The sequence below is a fragment of the Rosa chinensis genome, chromosome 1 (genome assembly GCF_002994745.2).
Source record: "Rosa chinensis cultivar Old Blush chromosome 1, RchiOBHm-V2, whole genome shotgun sequence".
NCBI lineage: Eukaryota > Viridiplantae > Streptophyta > Magnoliopsida > Rosales > Rosaceae > Rosa > Rosa chinensis.
Window position 1 is genome coordinate 47,029,919 of NC_037088.1, and position 27,320 is coordinate 47,057,238.

At 36.7% G+C, this 27,320-nt stretch overlaps 2 protein-coding genes across 7 annotated transcripts; one reads left to right on the top strand and one right to left on the bottom strand.

The window, feature by feature from the left end:
- Positions 1-10,931: 10,931 nt before the first annotated feature.
- LOC112189017 lies at positions 10,932-15,145 on the top strand. The gene is made up of 5 exons (XM_040514794.1): positions 10,932-11,251; positions 12,931-13,027; positions 13,353-13,495; positions 13,616-13,711; positions 14,683-15,145. The coding sequence occupies exons 2-5, from the start codon at positions 13,019-13,021 to the stop codon at positions 14,723-14,725; spliced, it is 291 nt and encodes a 96-aa protein (XP_040370728.1). The 5' UTR covers positions 10,932-11,251; positions 12,931-13,018; the 3' UTR covers positions 14,726-15,145.
- Positions 15,146-16,353: 1,208 nt separating this feature from the next.
- On the bottom strand, positions 16,354-26,330 carry LOC112181453 (leucine--tRNA ligase, cytoplasmic). Of its 6 annotated transcripts, XM_040516086.1 has the most exons (12): positions 26,085-26,330; positions 22,351-25,818; positions 22,050-22,215; positions 21,399-21,449; positions 20,525-20,651; positions 20,052-20,142; positions 19,888-19,936; positions 18,565-18,643; positions 17,446-17,516; positions 17,207-17,356; positions 16,713-16,794; positions 16,354-16,621 (listed from the first exon to the last, which is right to left on the bottom strand). In XM_040516086.1, the coding sequence occupies exon 2, from the start codon at positions 25,813-25,815 to the stop codon at positions 22,690-22,692; it is 3,126 nt and encodes a 1,041-aa protein (XP_040372020.1). In that variant the 5' UTR covers positions 25,816-25,818; positions 26,085-26,330; the 3' UTR covers positions 16,354-16,621; positions 16,713-16,794; positions 17,207-17,356; positions 17,446-17,516; positions 18,565-18,643; positions 19,888-19,936; positions 20,052-20,142; positions 20,525-20,651; positions 21,399-21,449; positions 22,050-22,215; positions 22,351-22,689. The 6 variants fall into 6 exon arrangements, with proteins under 6 accessions (XP_040372020.1, XP_024175561.1, XP_024175559.1 ...); XM_024319793.2 differs by having other exon boundaries at positions 17,446-17,502; positions 22,351-26,330; XM_024319791.2 differs by having other exon boundaries at positions 22,351-26,330.
- Positions 26,331-27,320: the final 990 nt, after the last annotated feature.

The window sequence follows — 27,320 nt, forward strand, 5'->3', positions numbered from 1 at the left end:
TAGCAAATGGAACTCTTTAGAAGAAAAGGAAAAGAAATAGTAAGAACCGAAGATATATATCCTAGTGAAGAGGAAGCACAAGACTTTCTTAGAAATGGATTTTTGAGATCACAAAGAAATAGACATAATTTATATCAATTAGGAAGATTTGAAAATAGAAATAGCATAGTAAGTAGCATAAGTCAATATGAAATAAGTTGCATAGATAAAGAAGTTATACTAAATTTACTTAGTAATTCAGCAATAGAACAACTTAGAAAATCAAACTATTCACAAATTCATATAGAAACTATATTAATCGGAATAGCAGGATTAACTAGAGCACAAGTAGGAACTAAAGCATTAGTATACATATATGATGATAGATGGGATAATCACCAACAAGCAGCCATAGCAACAGCTGAAGTAGACCTTAGCACAAACTTAGCAATTATAGGTTGCATTCCAAATTATGTAATGAATATTAAAGAATTTAGTAAATATATTAAGGTAAGCATTAGAACAAAAAATTATAATATGAAAGGCGATTTTAAAAACTTAAGTGTTAGTTTAATGTATGTAGGAAAAGTGTCAGACAAATTTAACTATAAGTTTAATGTTGAATTCCAAAACTTAGTACAAACTTTTGGAAGTAAACATGTTAATATGATAGAAGCAAAACCAGTAGATAATAGTTTTTTAGAAGGAACTCAATGGTTATTACCTAATTTACATGGATAAAAAAATAAACAACCTGATAAAGCACAAATTTTTGAAAATCACTTAGGAGAAGCATCAGTAAGGTTTAGCAATTTTAGACAAATAGAAAATGTAGACGACTTAGAAAGTGAAGCAGAAATTAATATGGCTTTTGATAATTTAGAAATCAATATGATTGAACATAATTTTGATAACATAGTTGATAAATTAATAGACGACATAGATAATTTGAGTGAAGAACAATACTTAGAAAAATATAAAACTTATGAATTAGGATTACATAGACTAAATGATGAGGAACTGAAGCAATTAATATTAAAAATAGGATTAGAACATATTTTAGGAGAAAAAGAATATAACAATATGTTAATAGAAGTAGAATGTATGCCTGTAGAAGAAACTAGTTCAACAGGAACTTCAGGAATCCATACTGAACCAAGAGTAGGTAGAACAGATCAACAAAATATAAGACCAACTAGAGAACATTATGCAGAAAATAGTAGAACTTATGATTATGAAGAAACTAGACCTAGAAGAAATAGAATACCTTATTCAGGAAGAGAACATGTAAACTTAGCAGGAAATATATTAAACATAGATCATGTAGACCCACAAGACTGGGAAAAGACAATAGAAAGATGGGAGAAAGGATGTGTACATGCGGCAATCATGTTAGATTTTAGTAATACAACTGATATGTTAGATTATTTTGAACATACTTTAGATGGAATGGTATTTGATTTCTTTCAAGCATGGAAAGTAAAAAATCCACAACAACATCAAGCAGCAAAAGAAACTTTTAATATAGATACTTTTGTTAAACTTATTAAGTATGAGTTTTTAGATCATAATAGGTTAGATGGTAGAAACGAACAAGAACAAATTAGAGCAATAAGAAATTTAGAGCAATTACAAATTTGTGATTTGCAATACATAGGAGAATATACTACAGATTTCTTTAAATATTTAGGAAGAACAGGTAGGATTAATGACATAAATTTATTAAATACATATATGACTAAAATTAAAGGACCAATAGGAGAAAAAATATGGAGAGAATGGCAAAAACATCCTAGAAAGGATGATGTAGCAATAGGACCTAGAACACAACATGTATATGATATATTAAGAGAAGAATGTAGACAATTAAAAGCAAAGAGACAAATTAGAAAACAATTTTACATGAGCTGTAAGAACATAGATTTACCTAAGCAATATGGTTGTCATAGGAAAGATAAGTATAATAAGAAAATTAGACCATATAGAAAGAGCTATAGGAAGAAGTATAGATCATATAAGCAACATAAGACCTTTGACATACAACCTTCAAGAACCTTTAGGAAGAGAAAATACATTCCTAAGCACTTTAGGAAAGAAACCAATAAACCTTGGATTAGAAAATACAAAGCACCAAAAGATAAGAGTACTTGTAAATGTTATTTTTGTGGTGAAGTAGGACACATTAGACCTAAATGTCCTAAGTTAGGAAAACAACCTAGAGAAAAAGTACAATTAATTGAGCAATTTAAATTAGAAGAAGATGAAGACTTAGAGTCAATATATAGCTTAGACAACTTAAGTGATAGCGAAAGCATTTATAGCATAAATAACATAGATATGTTATCCGAATCAGAATTAGAGTCAGATTACTCTAGTAATTCAGATAGTGAACTAGATGAAAATATATGTATGTTTGAGGAAGAACAAGAAGAATTTCAATATGTTAATTTAGGTTGGCCTCAAGAATGTAGTAAATGTAAGAAAGTAGTAGCTGAAAAATATTATACAAGCAAGATAATATTTTGCAAACCTTGTTATACTAATGAAACATTAGAGCTAAATTCAATAGAGGACGAAGAAATTAATATGCAAAACATTGGAGAAAATCAAAAAACTAGTTCTTTAATAACTATTAATTGTGAGTTAGAACTATCTAAAGAACATAAGATTCAAACAGTAGGTATGATAGATACAGGTAGCACTAAGAGTGTCATAAAGGAAGAGTTAGTACCAACATAATTTAGGCAAAAACTAGTTAAACCAGTTAGAGTTTCACAATTCGATACTAGAACTGTATACTTAACACATTGTATGACTAATATACCTATAAAGATAGAAAGACAATTATTTACCTTACCTTTAACATTTATATCACCCGTAGGATCTTATCAATTTATCTTAGGATTAAACTTTCTTAAAAGCTTACAAGGATTTTTGTATATACCTCCGGATATAACTTTCTTTAAGAAAGGTATAACTACAACTGATCAAAGTAATTTGATAGAAGCTTATAATAGCATTAGCATAGAAGAGTCAAGAGAAAATAGCTTTAGAGAAGAAGAAAATCTAGATAACAATGTCGATGAGCAGAATAGTATAGAATATGATGAATCAATCTTTGAACTTGAGTATCCAAAAATAGGAGAAGTAGCTCTAGTAGAACTAAAACAAATAGGTAGACCTAAAACATTAGAAGAATTATTGCAATTAGCAGAACAAACTCGAATCATAGGAGAAGATCCCCAACTACATTGGAATAAAAATAAGATTTTAGCAAAATTAGATATAATTAACCCAGATTTAACTATTAAAACAGCAAATATGCCTTGTAATTTATTGGATAAACAAGAATTTGAGCAGCAAATAAAAGAGTTATTAAACCTTAAAGTAATTAGACCTTCTAAATCTAGACATAGGTCAGCAGCCTTTATAGTTCGAAAGCATTCTGAACTAAAAAGAGGTAAAGCTAGAATAGTTTATAATTATAGGAGACTAAATGACAATACTTATGAAGATAGTTATAAATTACCTAATAAAGATGAGTTAATAAATAAGATTCAAGAGAGTAAATACTTTAGTAAATTTGATTGTAAATCAGGTTTTTGGCAAATTAGATTAGCTGAAGAATCAATAGAATGGACAGCCTTCACTTGTCCAGAAGGACACTTTGAATGGTTAGTCATGCCATTTGGATTGAAAAATGCACCTTCTATTTTTCAAAGAAAAATGGATCAACTTTTGAAGAAGTATGATAGTTTTTGTAGTGTATATGTAGATGATATACTTATACACAGCAAAAATAGAAATGAACATAGAAAACACTTAGAAATAATCTTGCAAGAGTTTATAGATAATGGTATCATTATTAGTAAAAATAAAATAGACTTAGAAAAACAAGATATAGAGTTTTTAGGAATATATATTAAGTCAGGAACTATTCAATTGCAGGAACATATAGCTAAGAAGGTTATAGAATTTTCAGATCGATTAGAGGATAAAAAGCAGTTACAAGCATTTTTAGGATTATTAAATTATGCTAGAAGTTTCATCCCAGATTTAGGAAGAAAAATAGCAGTTTTACATAGTAAGACTAGCAAAACAGGTCAGAAATACTTTAATACAGAAGATATTAAGTTAGTTCAGCAAATTAAACAAGAAATTACACAACTTAAACCTTTAGCACTACCATTAGATAGTAGTTACAAAATAGTAGAAACAGATGCATCAGCATTAGGTTGGGCAGGAATTTTATATCAGAAAAAGTTTAAAGAATTACCAAAGTCTGATGAGCAAATTTGTAGATATGCATCAGGTAAATTTAGTGACATACAATCTCTATTACCAGCCACAGATTTAGAAATATTAGGCATAATTAATTCTTTAGAAGCATTTTCTTTATTCTTACATAATGAAATATTTATAATTAGAACTGATTGTCAAAATATTGTTTCTCATTATAGTCGCGCCCCTAATGGAGGACGCAAGGAGCGAAACCCTAAGAGTAGGGACAATTCTGGACATTCTGGTCCATATGTTCGCCCTAAAGAGGAAGGAAATCGCCAAGAGAGGCGTACACAGAACTGTGGAGGTCAACGTGTGAAGAGAGAGAGAGAGTCGGAGCCTCCGACCATGGTGGTAACGTCACCAAGAGCATAGGTCGTCCAAATCGCGCCCCAAAGGCGCCTCGATCAAGGGAGCCTGACCATAATGATGTTTGTTTTCTATGTGGATCAACTGAACATTGGGCCAAAACATGTACCGCACCCCAGAATGTTGCAAACGCATACAAGACGTATCGTGAAGCAAGGGAAGCAAATTACATGGCACAAGAAGATCAAGATGGCGATCTAGATCTAAGGGTGGAAGACTACGAGGATCAAGACCCAGAAACTGGCAATTTTGATTAAGTCTTTTTATTTTCCAAGAGATGTAGGCGATTGCCATATTACTTTTTATTGGATTAGATTTTCTTTGATCATAGAAACAATGATGTACTCCATTGGCTTATGAATAAAATTTTGAGTTCTTTTCATTATGACTCCATTTTGATTCTGAGCATATGACTTTGTGACTACGATGGCTAGGCCATCAATATTAATTCAAGGACATGGAATAGCCCAAGTTCCACTTGCCAAATGGCACCTTGACTACAATTGTCACAGAAACTCTCTACGCTCTTAGGGCAAATCGTACCCTATGAATAGCCAACGAATTCCATGCGAAAATGCATGTAGAGAACGGAAATGAGTTCCTTTGCAATACCTTTAATGATTGCGAACAAAGAAGCATCTTAGAGAACTTTATGTGTCTCTCTAGTGGATTCTATGTCACTATTCGAGCCATTAATCCATTAAAGTTATGAGAGAAGATCTCTTGGATTTAGACACATATTGGCTTTGTCACGACAGGATAGATCATCCTAGTCATGATATGATGATCCGTCTATAAAAGACTTCACATGGACATCATTTCTTTCGAGCGAAATGAAGCATGAATCAAAAGTTGATTTCTAGACTAAGTGTGACTGACACAGCTGCCTAGGACACTGCCTCCGTCCACCACCAGCCTAGGGCTGGCGCAGTCCCTATCCATGACGCCATGGATGGCGTCCATCATGGTGATGGCGCCCCAGGTGATATTGTAATCACCAACTTGCTTCACAAAGCGTTTCGGACGCTTAGGCCTAACCAAAATACTCAATGGTTACTTCTATGGCCTCTCGCTCGTTTTATAAGCCAGTTCCTTAGGGAAATTAGGACTGAGACCGTCCTATGCAAAAGATATGACATTACTCATTCTATTCTTACAAAGAATCCGTAGGGATTTTGTGGATTGATTCAACCAACTTGTGGACGTTTAAATATCTCATGATGTTGGTTGACACGCAAACACACTGGTCACGTGTTGTGCCATTGTCCACTTGTAATGCTGCTTATGCTACACTCCTAGTACATATCATGTGACAACGGGCTCACTCCCCGAATCATCCTATTCAGTCAATTGGATTTGACTATGCTAGAGAGTTTACATCGAAGACTTTCGATGGTTATTGCATTGGGACTAATGTTGGACATTATATTCCCATGAACACACCCAAATGGTCTCACGGAAACGACTACGATAGTAGTCTGAACATTGGTAATGCGCACCAATCTTCATATATCCGCTTGGGGTGATGCAATATCGCATGCAGCCATGCTAATTCGTCTACGACCCACCGCCACTCAATATACCTCTGCGTTACAACTAATGATTGGGTACAAGTATCGTACTTACGCATATTTGAGTGTGCCATTTATGTGCCAATTGCGCCGCCACAGCGCTCTATGATGGGTCCTTACAGACGAATGGGCAACGACGTTGGATTTGAGACTCCAACAATCGTCCGCCACTTAATGCCCTTGCCAAGCGATCTCTTTACCGCTAGATTTGCGGGTTGTCATTTTGATGAGACAGTCTTCCCGTCGTTCGGGGGAGATAAGAACACAGATGTTCAACAGGAATGACAGGAATTGCTGTGATCTGTCCCCACTATGTCTCATCTTGATCCATATTAAAGTGACGAGATCACACAAATATGCTGCAAACATGCCTGCAAGGAAGGACGTCCCTACGAGAGGACATAGCGCCACCCTACACGGAGGTAGGCATGGCGCCAATGCCAAAGAGAGTGGCACTCTGGCATTACAGGCCATGGCCCCAGCTAGGATGCGTGGAGAGGCCCGTGGGTTCGAATGATACTTTGGCACATTCCAATCCTTTGATTCAGATGATATCGAACCACGCTCCGTTAATGAATGAATGCCAACGTAGAGAGTTTTTGGCCTGAATGGAAAGATGCGATCCAGGTTAAGATGGATTCTCTAACGAAGAGGAAGGTTTTCGAGCTAGAGATGCCAACACCTCCTAACATAAAACCTGTTGACTAATGGGTCTTCGTTAGAAAGCGTGATGAGAAAAAGAGATGGCAATCTCGCCTTATAGCGCAAGGCTTTTCACAAAACGCCCTGGAATTGACTACGATGAGACATATTCTCTCGTAATGGATGTCATTGCACTCCACTACCCTGTCAGTTTGGTAGTTTCCGAATAACTGAACATGCAGCTTACAAATGTGGTCACTACGTATCTCTATAGGGATCTAGATACGGAATATACATGAAGGTTCATGGCGAACTTCATTTACCCAAGTCAAGTGGCTCTAGACCATGGAGCGCGTTTACAAAGAGGTTGAAACGCTCACTAAAGTGACTACTTGATTGGGAAGGGATATGCCTACACGCGTTTCCATAACAAGTTTCGGATTCTATCGCAGTTCATGTTGGACATGATCTTCATTAGAAGCCTTTAAAGAGTTAAGGGAAACCGCTGAACACTTGAAATCCGTAGTTTGAGATGAAGGATTTTGGGAGAACACGATTATGTCTCGGTTTAGAATTTGAGCATCGTGTCGATAGATGCTTAGGCATTTTGACAAGGTCAAGCCTTCAAGCACCCCCATGATCGTCCGTAGTCTTGATCCTGAAAAGGATCCTATTCGTCGAAAGGATGATGACGAAGATGTGCTAGAGGCAGAAGTGCCTTACTTAGTACAATAGGCGCATTATTGTACTTATCTCAATGCACAAGGCCGGACATCTCATATGTTGTGAACTTGTTAGCTAGATATAGCTCTGCGCCAACGCGACGCCATTGGATTGGTGTAAAAGATATCTTTCGATACTTGAGATGTATGAATGATATGGGCTTGTTCTATCCCTATAGAGAGATGATGGATTCGGGCCCATCACACACCAGAAACGCTGCCAACGCTGGCTTGCGTTCTCTATCCCCATCCCAAAACGACATGTGTTTTGGAAGGTTTTGCTGATATTGGGTATCTCTCTGACCCACACAAAGGTCATTCCCAATCCGGTTAAGTGTTCACCATGGGAAAAGACCGTGATATCTTGGAGGTCTACAGAACAGACCCTAGTCGCTATATCTTTGAACAATGCAGAGATCATTACTCTTCATGAAGTGGTTCGTGAATGAATATGGATTGGATTCATAATTACGCATGTTCGAACAATTGTGGTTTGAAGTCTACCACAGATGAGCCTACGAGCATTTAGGATAATGCTACTTGTTTTGAACAAATGAGGCAAGACTACATCAAAAGCGATTACACCAAGCACAATCAGCAACAACAGACACTCCTCGAGATCAAAGTGAACTAGGTTCGATCTGAGGACAGTGAGGCAGACTTGTTTACTAAGTCATTGCCCAATTCCACGTTCGAGAAACATGTGGCAAGAATTGGCTTGCGGAAATTATCTGAACTCCCATGATAGTAGTCATCAGGGGGAGGCGCAGACATCAGGGGGAGATGTCTACATGTTCGTCTCGAAGCGTGAAGAGTGTGTTGTGCTCTTTTTCCCATTCGACCGAGGTTATTTTTGTCCCACTGGGTTTTTGTTACTTGGTAAGGTTTTTAATGAGGCAACGAGAGAAGCACCGCGTTTGGGCAACACAAGGGGGAGTGTTCAAGGAAAACCTAATTTGTGTTTAGCCCAAACTGTAGGTTACTTGACCTAGTGGTAATAGGATTTAATTAGAAGGATCTAGAATCCTAATCAATGTAGAATTACTTTCCTTGTATGATTGAGATTTTATGCATTGTAATCCTCTATATAAAGAGGCCCATATTATCAATGAGAATACACAGCAAATTCCTCTCAAATTCAGTTTCTCTAAAACATGTTTAACGAAAATTTCTCATTTAATTTATATCAATTAAAAAGACGTCCTAAAATATATTAAAGTTTCCTAATAAAAAAAAAGTTTCCTAATAAAATCATAATTTGATTTACTTCCATTTTTTTATTTTTTCCATTCAGTTTCAATGTTTGTTTATTTCAATCCATATTAAAAAAAATTAGTAAGTGCTACTATGAGCAATGAAAAAAAGATTGATTTTTTTTTTCGTGTTTTAAATTTTTTACATTCGGTGTTTATAAAGGTATTATCTTTATTTTAATGAAGTTAACACTAATGATTTTGTGAATTGCATAACGAATTAACGATGAGGACGGAACAAAAAAATAAAAAATAAAATTGTAATAAATTGAAATTTGGATGGAGAAGATGAAGATTAATGTTATCAGAAGAGAAATTAAGTAGTTTTGTATTTAATTAGTTATGTATTTAGTTTTCCTTAAAGATTTAAATTTTAAAAAATTAGTGTACTTATTAGTCATTTTGCATTTGGGTAATATAGTCTTTCAATAATTCAAATATTTGTAGGGTGAACAAAGAAAATGGTAGGGTGGCAATAGCCGCACCCTTAATTATATGGGAAAATGATCATTTACCCGATTTTAGGCTAAAAATTGCCCACTTGCTCCACCAACTGTTTTTTAACCCCATTTACCAAAAACACTCTAAGGGATTATTTCCCCTTTACCCAATTAATTCTTTTTTCTTTTTTTTTGAGACTTTTTTGCCCTCTCCTTCTTTCTCACTTAGAGAGAGAAGTCACCTTCCACCTTGCTGTGCTCCGATGACCAGTGGCCGACGCGGTCTCCGGCGACCGGTGACGGGACTCCGGCGAACGGTGACCGGATTCCGGGAACCGGTAACCGAAATCCGGCAATCGATGACTGGAATCCGGAATCCGGCTATTATTGCCCCCCAGTAATCATATTACTGCCCCCCAGTAATCATATTATTGCCTCCCAAAAATCATATTATTGCCGTCCAGTGAATTGTATGAACTCCAAAAACCAAAATGAATACACTACAGGAACAATTGATCAATTTATAATCATATTACTGCCCCCCAGTAATCATATTATTGCCCCCCAATACAAAGTCCAATGTTTCTACTGCCTCCCAATAGACCACCAAAAATGCACCATTTTGTAGGATTCACAGATAATTTGACTTTAATACACAGAAAACAACAGGTAACTTATCAAAACACCACACTATAGTGATCCCTGTCCATCGTATCAAAGTCTACTGGGGGCCAATAATGTGTCTACTGCCCCCCAGTAGACCATCAAACAAACCCCACAGTTACATTGCAATGTCAGATTACTCACATTGTTGAACAGATAGTAGATCATTGGCCTCCAATCCAATAGACATTCAAAAAAAAAATGCTATTCATTGCCAAAAAAAAAGAACTGAACAACAATTCTTAAAAAAAAAAAAAAAAAAAATGCAGCAAAGCAACTCCATATATGACAGAGACGTGGCCGACAACCATACAGTGCTCCTTAACCTGTCCTGCATTTTTCTTGACCCCGAACACCCGCACGTGATCGTCTTTCTGAGCTCATGTCCCAGTTGCACCTCAAACCATGCAATTCCGATTGGGTATTGCCCATCAACGATGAGAAAATATTTGACCAATCCTTTGACCAAATATCCAGCAAGATCGCATCAGAAAGTGCGAGCTTTTGGATCGTCAGAGTTACCAGGAGTCCAGATCAGTGATCGGCACCAGATCGGTGTTCGGCGATTGACGGTGGGCTTGAGGTCGACGAAGATGGGGCTTGGGATGTGCTAGCCGGCGCCGGGCTCGAGGTCGACGAAGAAGGTGTTGAAGGCATGGTCGGCCTTGCCGGCTAGAGAGAGAGAGAGAGAGAGAGAGAGAGGAGAGAGAGATCGATGAGTTTTAGGTGAATTGATAGGGCAAAATTGTCAATAGATATTAAATTGGGTAAGTGGGGTTAAAAAACTCTTAGTGGAGTAAGTGGGCAATTTTGTTGTTGAAATTGGGTAAGTGGTCACGGTCCGTAATTATATTGGCTTTTATTTCTCATTTTGCACTTTTGTTACCAAACATTTCAAACCTATATATATATTTTGGGAGAAAAAAAAAACCAAAAGGCCGCACAAAACGACGTGGTTTGAACTTTGAAGTCACCTACCCCCGTTCAAATCAGAAACGGGCTGGTTTCTTGTGGCCAAAAGAACAGCTATGAATACAGAACCCCTGTTCTCCAAAACCCAAAATCCACCTCAACACCATTTTACTCTCTTTGTCACCAATCCCATTAAGCTTGAAGAACCTTCCAAACAAAGCACCCAGAAATCAAATGCAAAAAACCCAAAAAGCATAATCCCCAGGAAGCATCAAATTTACCATCTTTGCTTCTTGCATGTAAATGCTCCGCTGTTGATCAAGCAGAATGGCGCCACGTGGTGCCCTTTATACTGGCTCTGTTCACAATGCAGGGATTGTGTTCCAGAAATTGCCCCAAAGAAATTGTGTTCAGTGGAGGTACTGAAGCTGTTACCCCATATGATCAGTGTTTTGTTTATTTCAGTGTTTCAAGTTTGAATGCTAGTAGCTCTGGTTTTGATATAGACTGCACTGAATGCTATACATGGATCACTGATTAGATTAGAGTGTTGCAGTGTGTTAAATTGGGTTCAAGTTTTGATTTTGTTGTGTCTTATACATGTATCTGCTTGAGAGGTCAAGTCTGGAACTTGGGACACTATGTTTTAACCTATCTGCGACTGTATGGATTGCTTTATGTAATTAAATACTATGAAGTAGCTAAATAGCTAGGTGCTTAAGAACCATGACATTATTGTCAACTTTAGATAGAATCCTATAAAGGGTTGTGCATCTAGTTCAATTAATCATGGTGATGCTTGGGTTGTCAACTTGACATCATAGCTGGTGAGGAAGGTAGAAGCTTGTTACGATGCTAGAAGAAAAAATTGGTCGTGTTTGAAAACTTTTCTCATTTATATCGATTTTAGTTACACATGTTGGAAAAACTTACCAAAAGTTATCAATCTACATATATCGATTGCACCTTATAGTGGACATAATTGTCCATTGATGTTAAAGGCCGGCTCTTTCATTTCATTCCTTTATTTTCCCCTCTCTCAGTCTCTCCTCAGACTATTAGCTCTTTTCTCTCTTTTCAGTCTACTTCAGTCATTGAGACTCTTTTCCACTCTCAGATTTTCTCTTACAATCTCACTTTGAAAGCTGAGGAACTTAGTTTTAGTTCTTCATGCAATTACGATAGTTGAATGTATGCTTCTTTACAGATGAGATCTGATCATGATTGTCAATGTGTACATTTCTAGAATCTATATTTGTTTTTCCTTACCTTATGATAGTTTACTTTCTGCCTGATTTTGTTTCATTTGGACTTTGATACAATAAGTTACTAATGCATATGTTATAATGTTAAGTTATGCTCAACTAGTTGGTTCTGTCTTCTTCTTTATATTCTAAAAGTTACGAATTTCACATTTGTATGATTATGGTTTGATTGAGATGATGATTTGTAATTGTAGCTTTCTTATTATTGGATTATCTGGTCAAGATTCATACTTGATTTATTACTTCCATACCTAGAGAGGCAACCTTCTGCCCAGCCACACAGGCTAAGACTCCAACATGCTAACGTGCATGTCCCCATTCTTTCCATTGGACAACCACGCATTCCTGAGCGTGGACCCGTGGTCAGGAGGCCCGTGCACTGCAGTCGTTGTGGCCAAATGGGACATAACATTTGGACCTACAATGCGAACAGCTCTCATGATCATCGGCTCATGGCTAGAATGAGGCCAATACACTGCGGACGATGTACGCAAACAGGACACAACCGTCGCACCTGCAGTCAGAAAAGGTCTTGAGTTTTAGAACGGTTTCTCCAATATGGATAGGCTGAAAAGGAATGTGAATTTTTAGAATGTCTGACATTGTGTGTTTGTCAAATACTGAATACATTACCTTTTTGCCAGAAAATACATTTTATCTTTGACCAAATTCGGCTCGTTTTGATAAGTGTATTATTGTGCATGCATATAAATTGATGTTCTTGAAAGTTGAAACGATACCAAATGGTTTCTCAGCTGAATGAGAATGTGGATGTTCAAAATATTTGGCATTGTGTTGCTTTCACATATTGAATACAGTTTATCTTTGTCCAGATGAAGCTGGAATCATCAAAGAATGCAAGTAAGCCAATTTGGAAACCCATAATTGCATAATGGCTACTTGGGTCTGAAACAATACATCATGGTTTTGGTAAGAGGAAGAAATGGAAGAGTATGTTGTATCAATCTCAGTTAGTTTGAACTTGCGCACTGTTGTTACTTGCGCATTAGTAAGATCATGTAGAATTTATGCCAAACTTCTTGTGGCCCTGCTCCTTCCAAAGAACTTGAAACTGCTTTCAAAAGTTCAGGTTTGTATACTTTTGGAACCATCAAACAAGGAACATGATATTCTGCTTAAGCTCCCAAAATGTCTTATATTAACTATCTCATATAGTTGATTCTAATATGTTGCGATTTTCTTTACACTTTACTATTTTAATGGTACATGTCTTTTTTTTTCTTTTTTTTTTCAGCCCCACGCCTGGTTCTATTTATTAGAAATAAATATGCAACGGGGAGACGTAAAACCTGAACCCTGTGCCATACAAAGAAAACAAGGTAGGGAAATCAGCCAAGACTGCTCCCAAACAACAAAAATACAGAAATCAAGAACCAGGTCTGAAAAACCATGTTCCCAGCAATTCAAATATATTATGATATCGAAAACTTTCTGCAAGTAGTGGAGCTTGATTCTCATAATGGCTTCCAATTTATAGCTTGATTTTTGTTTTTGCAGTGCTACCGAAACCCAAGAATGGGAACAACTGTATATGCCATTGAAGATATGTTCCTCTATCTCAATGGCGAAACAGAAAGCGACTACTCTCGGGAGGTAATTAGAAACTTTTAGTTTTTATTTATCATCCTATTCTATATGCACATGTAGGTTCATTAGTTGCAGCGTATAGTGGACATGATTATCCATTAAGAGTTAAAGACTGGAGCTTCAAAACTAAATGAAGAGGAGCTGTTTCCAAGTGTAGAAAGTATTATAAAATCTCAGATAATGTTGGGATAAAGCTGTATTGACATTTTCTTCTGTTTTGGTATTGCTTTCATATTTAGTAAGTGTTTACTTGATGCAAGAGACCAGATCTTTTGCTGATGTAAAACTAAGCTGGCACTGCACAGATTGAAAATTGATAAAATAACCTTATATAAGGTTTATGTTTCATTAAATTGTCAAAGATGTAGATTGAGACGAGCGTTGAACAATGGGATATTGATGTAAAAATGGCTGACAAGCATCTATTATTTGGATTTTGGATATGAAAGTAAAATAATTGCATTATCAATTTTGAATCATTCTTTGTTCCCCATTCCATTAACTATGGCAGTTAGGATTTGTGTCTCTGTGTGCATTTAGCTTGGCTCTCTAGTGGTACTCACATAATTAAATTTTCATGGATAATTTTCCTGACAAATACTCAATTCACGTACTTTATGTGTATAATTTGACTTCATAGTCGCAATGGTCCAGATTCCCATAACTCAAGTGTTGTCACTTGGATAAGCTTTTATCTCTCATCAGCAAGATGTTGTTGTATCTATTATCAGTATTCCATCCACCTTTTGGGTATCTTTGATCATTGCCATTGTTTCATAAAATTCTACACGTAGCTAGAAGTTGCATAGTAAGTGGTCAAACATATTATAAGCACATCTAGGATAATATGATTTTGTACTTGAACAAATAACTTACAGGCTGTCCTCGCCATTCTGTCTACCTATATATCCCCTCTGAAAACTTCTGCTACCAAATTCTCACACTTCATCTTTTTACCTTCTCAATTTCAATTGCAGGAACCCTGCAGAATACATTATAGGGACATTCATTCTACTTTAGGCCATCATCCTGGGGTCTTCCAGAGGATGTGCTTAACAAACGCTGCAGTTGTGGTAAAATTGGCATGTTAGCATGTTTTTCGGAATTTCACAAATGGGTATGTGCTGTTCGCACCTGCAGTCAGAACAACACTCATGAGTGTCAGCTCGTGGCCAGAAGGAGGCCAATACACTGCGGATGATGTAGCCAAATAGGACACAACCGTTGCACCTGCAGTTAGAACAGGTTGTGAAATTTTTTTTTTTTTGGGCAATTAGAACGGGTCTTGATGGAATGAATTTGTCTTGGGGCTTGTTGTAGTGTTGTACCATGTTTATGTCCCAGCTTCTGTTTTCCAAACCTTAAACTTCTAGTCTTATGGAAATTTTTGTGTGTACTTGGAATCTTTCAAGTTTCAATCAAATGCTGATTTGCATATTATGGATTTTTACTGTACACATTTCATTTTATTAAAGTTCTGGTGTTGAGAAAGAAAGACTTTTTTGACTTATTGACTAGGCATATCTCCAAGTAACTGCTAGGGTGCTCCTTAAGAATCCATTGCAGGAAATTTCATAACAAAATGTGCAGCCACTAATGTACCAATAAAACCACACATGCAATTTGAAAGCAAGCGCGCGCAGACACATATATAGCTTATAACACATGAGCAGGCAAGTACAAACCGTACAGAAAATAAGACACAGAAGACTGAGAACTTGATGCTTCACTTCGCAAATTGGATACATAGAATCTCTTAATATTTGGGATGTTTGCAGCACGTTCAGATAGTTTGTTTATAACAAAACAAACAGAGGCTTGTCTGAGGACATAGATTTGATTGCCCCCACAATCCCTTTTGAAGCTTTAGCAATGAAAAGCAATTAACTGAGTAGTGCACCCAATTATAAGAGGCAATTCAAGATGAAATCCTGCCCCATGTCATCGCCATGGGGAGGATACCAAATATGGATCGATACATTATTAAGACGAGTTGAAAATACACCCAATAATGTAATACAAACAGCAAACATTGAATCAGTAAATTCGCAGTTCCACAATTTGGGGAATTGGGGGATGAAAAAACTGAAGAAAATTAGTCAGAGATTGGACAGAGGCACAATGGAGATTGCATCAAAATTGGTTGCTAGCAAAACATTGGAAATGAAAAAGGAAATAAAGAAGAGAAAAAGATGCTGTATGAGCCTGTATCAGAGTATGTATGTGATATAAAGGGAATTTGCAGGAGTATGTTACCGTAAAGAAGATATTTAAAAAAAAAAAATCCACAAATGGGGTTTTCTCTAGATGCATTATAGATACGAGTGATATAGCCCGCGCTTTGCTGCGGGTGAGTGAAGGCCCATTTCACTACCATTTTCCTTTTGTATATATGCCTCTTCTTGTTCCACCACTGGGTCCTTGCGATGACCTTTTCTTTTTTCAAACATTAAAATGGGTTTTTGTTTCCAATTGCTGTAAAATTGCAACTGCCTTAGAATTTGAAAGGGTACATGGAGTGCTATATAATGCTAGTAAATACTTAATCAAACACAAATGAAAAATTAAAGATGTGTCATTTTGCATCCACTCATTTATAGAGAGCAATTTAGTATGAATTTGATATGTAACAGGTTTGAACAAAAAGCTATCAAACAATTAGTAAATAGATAGATCAAATTCATCTCTTGAAATTTTTACAATAGTTAAGGTAGGCTGCTCAACTGCTTACTAATTTGAAGATGAATAAATCGCTTCTTAGAGAGGCCAAGTACTCTTCTTTTTGTTAGTGTTCAACAGATCAATTTCATTCTCATAAATCCGACATTGGAAAATTTGTAAAAGTTGATGTTCCCCACTACTTGAGTGCTGCTAACTCATATGCTTTTGCTGTGGATTCTTATTCGTAATAAGCCTCTGCATATACATTTTGTGTTAGATGATTCAAGATATGTTTATCTGACAATTAAGTGGTTTTGAGCAGTCTAGCTAGTAATTAAGTACTTACCTGTTTTCCCTTCTTCCTTCATGTTGGATTCCAAGACCCTTTGTTCCATAAATGAGCTTCATATCTTCCCGTCCATCTATGCCTGCATATAATTTTTTAACGTTAGGCTCTTCAACATTTAAATTTACCTGAAAACAAAAATACAAATGGGAATTTCATACATCAAATTCAATAATCAACTTTCAAGCTACACTCTGCCAAGACTACAAATTAGAATCAAATTGACCCAGGATTATACTATTTCCCACAATCAATTATCAGGGACACATTATATATTAAATAAAATCTCTCTCCAACTCCTTGCACATAACTTTCCTGACCTCCTTTCAAAAAAACAAAACTTTCCTGACCTATTTCAAAAAAAAAAAAAAAAAACTTTCCCGACCTGATTTCTCTAGTTTTCACAACAAATTGAAATAGAATTATATATTCAGCAATAGCAGATGTCTTGAACCAATCAGAAACAAAAAAGCACCAAAGTTCAACAAAATGACCTTCCTATGGGTCTCGGGTGACCAGTTTAACCTCCTCAGAAAATTGTAAAGTACAACGAAGATGCTTCGAGTGCAGTTTCCAGTCCTTTGCCAAATCCTCTTCTCTCACCCATTAGCATGAGAATAAATTATCTCAGGTGCTATATGTGCCTGAAATCACAAACCATAGAGTTTGAGATTCAGTCTGACCTAAGGCCTCGAAAATGTAAGAGAATGATTTTTAAAACTGTTTTACTTACCGAGATAAAACCATGCCTCAGAGTCAGGTACTCATAGTAACTGACCTGAAAAACTGTCTGAAGAAGCACACCTGATAAGAAAAGGAGAATACCCTTGAACCTTGTTGTCATAGCTTTTACGTACTCCATGCATTACTGAGTTAATTCTTTGTAAAAACCAACAATTGCAAGTACAAATTCCTATTAACAATGAAATAAAGCTCAACTTCAAAGTAGTGCTTTATGTACAATGCAAAGGAAAACGGATGACTGGCTCTAAGAGTTCAAATGACTCTTTCCGAATAATGTATCCCTTGCACACCTAAACCTTTCTGAATCTGCAATGCAAACACTTTTATACAATCTAAGAAGTTCTAGTGACTAAGAAAGCTAAAAATTTGTCAACCGTATCTCAGATGACATTATAGATTGCGAAAAGGAAAAAAAAGTATAGGCCACAAAATTTTGATGGTTCCAACTTCTAAATCACAAAATACCACTTTTTGCTTCCCACTCTCAAAATAATATTGATTCTTTGACCGAATGTCAAATAAGAAATCAGCGAAGTTTATGAACAAATTGAAAAATCTTCAAATGTTAAGTGTCATTGTTCTAGACCAACATACAGCAAGGAACAACTTTCTAGAGTTAAAAGACCTTAAGCATTTTCAGGGATTAATAATGATTATCAAAAGCTACTGAAGGTCTGATTGTATACCATTAGCTAATTCTAACATGACCAAATCAAAACCTTAATGTAGAGTACCGGTTTTGGTAAGAGCACAGCAAGCCAACAATGTCAATAACATAGCAACTCTCATCAACCCTAAACTCAGAAACATGAGAAAGATCAACATGACAAACACATAATAAAGACCCTTATGGCAGTTGTATAAGAATTCAACTCTGATAGACTAATGCATCAAACAAATATTAAACCACTTGCACAACCCAATAACGCAAGCCCTCGATCTTCCTACCCAAAAAAAAAAGAAAAAAGCCATTCCCAAAACCGACTACCCCAACAGCCAAGAATCAAATTCTTCTTTCTCTTCTCACATCAAAACAACAAAATACAAAATCAGTAATCAATCATTCGAACACCAGATTAAGAAGCAAGAAGAACTCAGCGACAATTACCTTTTATGGGTAGATGAATGATAACGCCCATCACCTTTCCTCAACTCTTTACTCTTTCGCTCCCCTTTTCACCCTTCCTCTGCAAACACATACAAATACAGTTAAAATACAGTTTGTTTTTCATTTTAGTAGCAACAATTAAAATTGGGAAAGACCTTTATCTTCGTATCTGGAATTAATACATAAATCGGTCGTTTTTCAGTTCAAAAACACATCAAGTTCTTCCGTACAGATCCCCAAGAAACAAAAGCTCAGAGCTACTAAAAGGTAACAAATAGCTACAAACACATTACTATACTCTGGAGAGTGAAACGTTTTGTATTGTAACAGATGCTGCTTATTCTCAAATGCTAGAACTTTACTTGCAAAAAAACAAAAAAACTCAAACTTACCAGTCAGATTCTTCCTCACCTTCAATGACATTAATCACATTCTCATTTTTTTTTTCAGAGAAGAATTGGGAAAGCCAGCAATCAACTTTGGTTGGAAAATTTTGCAAGATAGGAGAGACATAGAGTAATTAAAATTGAGAAAAATGATGAAGATAAAGGAATCACTGGGTGTGAAGTAAAAGATTCATCATAGAATTTTATCCAAAGATGTCAACTTTATAAGAATTCTAGAAGAGTTGAACACTATCTGGAGGCTTCTCATTGAAACTGAATGCCACAATTTGTGGTGGAGAAAACAGTTAAAGCAAAGTTTAAATCAAATCAATTTTAGGCTTCTCCAAAAGTGTGAAACTGTCTTTGGAAAACTAAATATTAAAAAACTTGGAAAGCAGATTACTTTTTCATTCATCTTGTTTGGAGCTTTCTTGGTTCGTCACTGTCAAGTAGTCATAATTTTGAATTGAGACGCAGCATTGAATTGTCATAAATAGAGATTAGAAATTGAGAATTAGACCCTTTACAGAGGAAAAGCTCATTCTTTGAGAGAAAAATTCAATGCCAGCAAATAGTAATCACTCTCCAGTCCATGAGAATTACCGGAGTTATACACAAATAAAGCAAATGAGGTGGATGATAGAGGTTGATTTAATTTGGAAATTCCTGATAAGTTGAACCTTTCACATTCAAAAAGTTGTATTTACGCATACTCATTATCAGTTATTTCTACCTTCCTTTCAACAGCTTTTAAATTTGCCTTCATCCTAAAACCATATCTTTTCTTTTGAAGAGACCATTGTAAAAAGATGCAGAGAAATGAATTCATGGGAAACACAGATATGCGGACCATATAGCGCTTATTAAGGAGAACAAACAATTTAACAGAATGAGTATTTCTCAATCAATTTAAGATACAGAAAAGCCGATAGCACACCTCTGATGGCTCTCTGCATTTTGCGACGCCAACAACTTGTCGCCCTTTGCTGCATTACACAAAATAACAAATTAGAACACTGAAAGCAAATCAGTCCCATGAATATATAACCAGCAAGCTACAGCTCAAACTCGTAAACATTAAGAGTTTTTCAAGTCATAGACCTGGGAAAGATCATGTCATGTTTTCAGCATCCCAAAGATGCGCATTATGGCATTCAAGTCTTGAACCTTCAAACTTCCACCTAATCTGAGACTGTAAAATTAATTTGAGTTAGTCATATCCCTATATTCAGTTTCCAGACACACAATTATGTTCTCCTCCCAAGTTTTCTTACACAGTTCCGACAGTTCCAATTGATACCTTCAAAAACCAACACATAAAAAACAATAAACAAAACAAAAAGACTCCACCTTTACTTCATTTTCAGTAATCAAATTCCAAATGAACCCAACCCAATATATAGTTCATTTTCATGCTTAATACCAGTTGTGCAGTGTGTGAATATATAGTTCCAAATGATACCAAATCCTATCAACATGCAATGTATATTCGTTCTCTTTGTCCCATTTGGGCCCTTGAAATTAGGCATGCGATCATGTGCTCGGGTTTTTCAACCAAAAGCAAGTAAAATTACCTCATTCTCATTGCCTTAGACTGAAGCACAAACCGCTCCTAGTTGAGAATCTTAGAGAATCGCATCAATTGAGAAAATACAGTGAGTGTTATACTCCTAGTTCCCGGTTTCCATTGATAGATGTTATCTGATACAGGATTCATAAGATTGATATAAGTTGAAATCAAATGTAAATTAATACATAGGAAAATACTCCTCAGCTCCATTGTCTACTTCAGCCTATTGTGCACAATTAAACAATAACTCACATAAATAGAATTCAAAAATTAGACCAGTTAGAAATATTTGGCTTTTTGTCAATGCCTACCACTTTTCAAATTTCTTAGACAAATCTTTGATTATTTTTATACCACTGCTGTATGTCTTTCCCTCAGTATCTTTTTCTAAGTCCTTACCAATGCAAGAAAAAGTGAATAGCAATCTTTACTGCTGCTGTTGTTATGAATGTTGACAGTTTGTTACTAAAGTGAGTAGACACTGAACCCGAAACAAACACCAAATTTACACGAAAATAAAGTTTGGATTCAGCTTAAAAAATAATAATGTTCATAAATATCAAAACAATATTTCAAAACAGAAGGAAACACACTTTTTCAACGGTTTCACAACCATTTCCGCTCTCCCGACAAAATGCAATTTAGAACAATGATGTCAGCCAAAAAAATTTCTTTTATAATTTGTAAACGCCATATCCATGTAAAGGACAGACAATACCATAGCATGAACTCAGGCGCATAATCCAAAAAAAAAAAAAAAAAAAGGAGAAACCACACAAACGACAGAACAGGATAAAAAAAAATGAAATAAGTAACAAACACAATGTAGAGATTAAAAACAACATTACAAAAACATAAGAGGAAAGAGAAAATGTTACCTGATAGAGAAATGCCAAAAGTGAGACTCAACTTCTATCAACAGTCCACACCTATAACAGCATAGCAGTAAATTAAAAACTTTATATATAGGTAGACAAACCTAATCAAAATCAAATGGAGAAAAATACCGAACAAAGCCATTTAAAAAGGGCACTACCTTCATTTCAAGGACTAATCAATTGCCTATTTCTACACTTTGGTTCAATCAATCAACAAACTTGCTGATAGTTTTCCTGAAGTTTGCTAAATTCAAATCCTCTCAGCACAACAGGAGCATTATTAAGCTCGGAAAGTAAAATAGATATTCCTATCATGAAATGACTAACAATAGTTTTAAAATCCAATATATAAATTATTCACTTTGCAGCAGAAATTGAAAAACTTTACCCAATAACAGACATGAAGTCAATATTGTACTTAACACTGATGATAAAATTAAAACATTACAAAAAAATCGTAGCAGCTCAAAATGAACGATCTGCAATAGGGGTAACCACCAATAAGCAAGATTTGAAAATGAATTGCACAACAGGAGAATCGATTATACTTCATAAAACATTTGGACCTCCTAGTACATTATAATTCAAACAAAGCTTTTCATTTGAAATTTTGTTCTAATCAATGTTATAAATCAAAATATTAGTGTGTACCTTGTCCAAAACAAACGTAAATTGATTTGTCCTTTGCTCTCTGAACCTTTACAGAGGCTGCAAACGACAAAAAAACTAATCTGACATCCGTCTCTCTCTTCTTCTTCTTCTTTTCCTTCTTTCCCGTTCTCCTCTCTCTCTTTTTTGTTTCGCCTTCTCTCTTCCTCTGTATTGCGAAAACAACAAAATCCCAAAAGGAAAAAAGGTTTTAATAGCTCAAATGAAACAAAACCCCAACCTCTATCCAGCTTTATCAAAGGCTAAAACTGATCTCTGAAAAAAACCCAAATCAAACACATACCTCTTCTTCTATTGAAACCTTCCTCAACCCAAACCGTCCTCCGAAAGTCGACCAAAATCTTCAAATCGTCTCTTCTATTCCTCTTTTCTCTCTCCTCTCTTCTTTCGCTTTTGTTGATGTTGATGTAAGCCACCCAATTCCAACCCGATCGTTTTACCTATCCAACACAGAGAAGAGCAAGGACAGAAACGACTTTTCCAGACTCTCAGGAACAGTGTAACAGTAACATTGACGCTTTATATATAAAATAATATATTAATATTCGAAAGTTTGGATTACAGACCAAATAACTACAAAAATAATGAGAGATTGCAGATATATATCAACAAAATTAATCAGCTAATAAGTCAAGAAGATGGCAGTGGGGCTCCCAGGAAATGGAGGATTCCGATCTATCTGCTTGACATGAGGACCAGCTAAAGCCCGAGCATCAGGGTTGGCAAAGGACAAAACATGCAACTCTTGAAGACCGATTTGCCTCTTGATCAAGTCCAAGTTCTCATGAAGGACCTCAATCTCTCCAAATGACAACGTTAAGTCCAAGGCACAAGGCCCAATCACAATTGCTTCATCCATCTTTGACCTTATGAAAGGCATACACAACTTCAGGGTTTCTCGAAAATCTTTAGAGTGACCAATAGAACTGTTTTGAAGCGCCTCCTGTATCAGCTTGTCAGAAGAAAATGTACGAGTGTCACTGTTAAAGTGAATTTGAAGTATTTTCAAGCACTCTGCCTTCCACCCATCAAAATGCTCATTAACATATACCAAGCCGGTTAGCTTGTTCTCTCCAGTGATCAATGTAACTGGAGTACCCTTATGGCCTTTATTTGAACCTGAAACTTGCTTGTGAAAAAGCTTCCTCATCAAAACAATGAAGTCTTGCAAATACTTATTGGCACTCTGGAGGGTTAAGTCTGAAGCATCAGCAACAGGCCATCCTGCATTTACCACAAACCCTTCCTTGTTCAAAAGTTCCCTCCACACATATTCTGCATAGTGTGGGCAGATTGGAGTAATAAGACGCGTCTGCACATCCACAAAACGCCATACCAAATCACGGTTCATGCCCCCAGCACCGCACGAAAACTTGTACTCATCCCTGGCTGCTTGAAGGTCATAAAACCCAGTCTTGAGGGCTTCTCGGAACATGTAATCTCGGTAATTCAGCTCAGTCCTGTGTACAGCAATGTTTATCTCATTAGCAAAGACCCTGTCAGCATAAGTAGATGGGGGACCTGTTCTCAAACAAGAGTCTGAAGCCAAAACTTGTTCAATCCATGCAATCTCTTTAGTGAGCCGCAAGATTGCAGCATTGGCAGTCACAAATACAAAATTTGCATCATCCACACCATCTCCGGCATCAGCCAAAGAGAACCGAGTGGCATCAGCAGAAAATTCCTCAATTGCCTGGCGAAGGGTCCTAAAGTTCCCTGTAGACTTGGACATCTTCTCACCATTTAGCAAGAGGTGCCCATTACATCTGAACCCACGAGGCCAGTACTTGTTGGAAGTCATAATAGCCGTGTGGTTGTATATGCAGAAGGCTAGATGGTTTTGGATCAAATCCTTGCCTGACACTCGTAGATCAAAAGGATACCAATATTCAAACTCTTTCTTCATTTTCTTAAGAATTGATGATGAGATGTCAGAAGACTTGGGATATGGGCCATCACAGAAAATAAAATCCCAGACGTCATCAGTCATTTGCTCAGGTTTAACTTCTGACCTGCTGGCACCATACATATCTCCATTGTGTAAGAAATGAGCAATGGTGTAATAAGCCATGTAAATAGTTGAATCAGACAGTGACTCAACTAAGAATTCTTCATCCCAGGGGATACGAGTCCCAAGTCCAAAAGATCGTGAACAAGCCCACTGATTCAACCACCCTATAGTGTGCTCAAATCCATGCCGAGTCTCATCGGAATATAAGCTCATGCCGGACAAGCACTCTTCAGCCATCTTTTTCCATTCAGTTTCCCCATATGTGATGTACCACTGATCTGTAAGTGCCACAACACATTCATCACCCGACCGGGACACAACTTGCTCCTCAGGTTCATAATATATAATTCCTTCTCCCGCCTCTATCAGCTTCCTTTTTATTAAGGGTTTCGCCTCCTGCACTTCCCTTCCTACGAATTCTCCCACGGTCAGTGTTCCTTCTTTGATGATTGGGATAACCTCAAACGGCATCACCCATTCTTCCTTCACACCATATTTTTCCCTCAAAGCAGATTTTGACTTTAAATTATGCAGAGCCATATAATCATCAGGAGCATCACTAGGTACGCTGGTCACTATCCCCGTGCCTTTGTCAGTTGGGATGGTCAACATAGGAAGGGCATAAATGATATGACTGAATGCAAGTGGTGACTTCAATGGAAGGCCAATCAAATCATAACCAGTCAGTTTGACCAAGCAAGTAGGTTTCTCTGGGACCCTAGAGTACTTCTGATAAGCAAGATTAAGTGCTGCTCTATGTGTAAGAATAAAGACATCTGTATCGTTGATCTCAAAGGCTCCATACTTAGCATCGGGTAATACCCATGCATTTGTTTGTCCATACATGGTCTCGGGTCTCAACGTTGCTGCTGCTAGGAATACCTTCCTCCCTTTCAACACTGATCCAAATTTTGAGGGTAAAGGTGCTACTACCTCCATTTTGATGACAATGTATTCTTGTGGCTGAACTCCTTCTCCTCTTGCCCTATCATGATCTGCACACGGCTGCCCATCGAATGGGGAGAATATAGTGTACCGGACATCTTTCACAATCTTACCCTTGGATTTGAGCTTCCTAACCTGCCATTTCACAAAGTTGTCAAAGAAAGGGTTCATGTCTGTAGTAATAAAGGAACGTCTCCAATCACATCCCAACCCAAAAGCTTTCAGGTCTTCCACCCCACGTGGTGGGAAAAACTTCAACCACTTTTCCGGGTCCTGGAACTCGGATATCTCACTGTCAGACAATCCGAAACCATCACGCATAATTTCCCATTGGAAGACTTGTCCGGCGAACTTTGCTGCAGCCTTGGCCTTCTTTCCCTTATGTTTTTTCTCTGCTCCAGCTTCGGCTTTTGCTTTGGCTGCAATTTTATCTTGCTTCACATCAATGGGAAATACTGGAGGGTAGCCAAACTGTTGGAGCTCTCTTGCAAGTTTATCGGCGGCAGCTTTGATGGGCATTCCGGTGCAATGGAAAGCAAATGGTAAGAGCACATTGACACCTCTTAACCTATGATAAGCGGCAGCAAACTCAAGCTTGGAGATGGTGAATGCATGTCCCAGATGAAGGAAACCATTCATGTACGGGAAAGGGAAATTTCCGAAAAACTTCTCTCCTGGTTGGGGAGGATTTTCACGGGGTTCAGCCCTGAAAACTTGCTTCTCTTCCCACAGTCTTTGAGCGTCTTCCTCAATCTTTCGAAGACGGTCTCTCCTTATTGACTTCATCTTCATCTCCTTAGCAATATTTGATTCCGGCAAGCTTTATATTAGAGATTTGTATCCAACTAGGTCTAGGAAACCAAATTTAAATAGGAATATATAGAAACACTAATCCAAAGTCAACTAGGAGATGGAATCAATTATTCTCAAAAAAAATATATAAATAAAAAATAAAGTTTGGCCCTGTAATTCAGAAAACTAGCACTATAGTTCCCCGTTTCGGGAAATGCCCAGAAAACAAACCGCAAAATTGAAGACAGTACAGTATAATTGAAGAGTACCCATCGGAATTCAGGGTCTCGAAGCCGATCGGATCTTCGCCGCCGGCGCTATCACCATAGTCTATGGTGAAACGACGTCGCTCTGTACCACTCTTCGGTCCGTAGAGTGACGTCGTTTCACCGAGATTAAGGACGCCACACTCACACAGCCGTCGTCGGAGGCAGACCGCCGAGATCTGAGGAGAGAGAGTCGCCATCAATGTAGGAGAAGTCTGACTGTTCAAAAATTTTCAGACCCCGGCTTCGTAATTATAGGCTATAATTACGTACTAGGCGTCTAGGCCCTGCCGCTTTTTTCTTTTCTTAATTTTTAATTTTTATTGAAGGGAGATTTTATTCACACGTCTTCAATTACTCGATGCACATTTCTGATTTTTTTACACTTTTACTCTATGACCTATTTTTAAAAAATCAAAAAAATAATAACTACATTCTAAGATCATGAACACCAAAAATTTCAATTTGTTGTTCCCTTGATAAAATTCACAACACAATCCAGCTCCTTAAAGCCTTGATTTATGCGTAGTGATGACTAAGATTGCAACAAAAAGTGAATCCCGGCCATAGCATAACAAAATAAAGGGCTTGTCATGTAGTTGGATATATATATATATATATATCCTCTAATCATGATTCGTGAATGCTAAATAATAGTTGATATAGAAGGTCGCTTGGATTCCTTTCCACGGCTTCCAACAAATTTCATAGGAGGTGAGAGTGTTTCCAACTATGAACTCAAATTTGTTTAGTTTCATAAAGTAATAATCAGGTTTTCCTCTCTTCGGATACCTTTTATTTACTTAAATCATCAAAAAGATGATTACGGGTGAATCAAGATGATGAACATGATTACATGGAAGTGGCTTTGTGAGAGATGATGATGAGCTAGCTGGTGGTTGAGGTGGATTTGGGCAAAATAGGTAGTTTATGGGAAAAAAAATTAAGACCAAATAAATTGGAATGTGTATTTAGTAATTATTGATGTGCAGATAAAATTTCCCTTTATTGAAATAAAGTAGAAATCTTCATTTCGATAAAAAAAAAAAACAAAAAAAAAAAACTCTATGCCTCAAGTAAAACTCCGAATTGATGGTTCAAAAAAATAAGAAAAGGTTAATTCGGAATTAATGTGTACAAGAAAGGAAAAAAAGTAAACGTTGGTCACACGAATCACATGATCACGCTCATAGAAATTCACATGATCACCCGGTTCATTAGGATCTGAAGAATTAAACA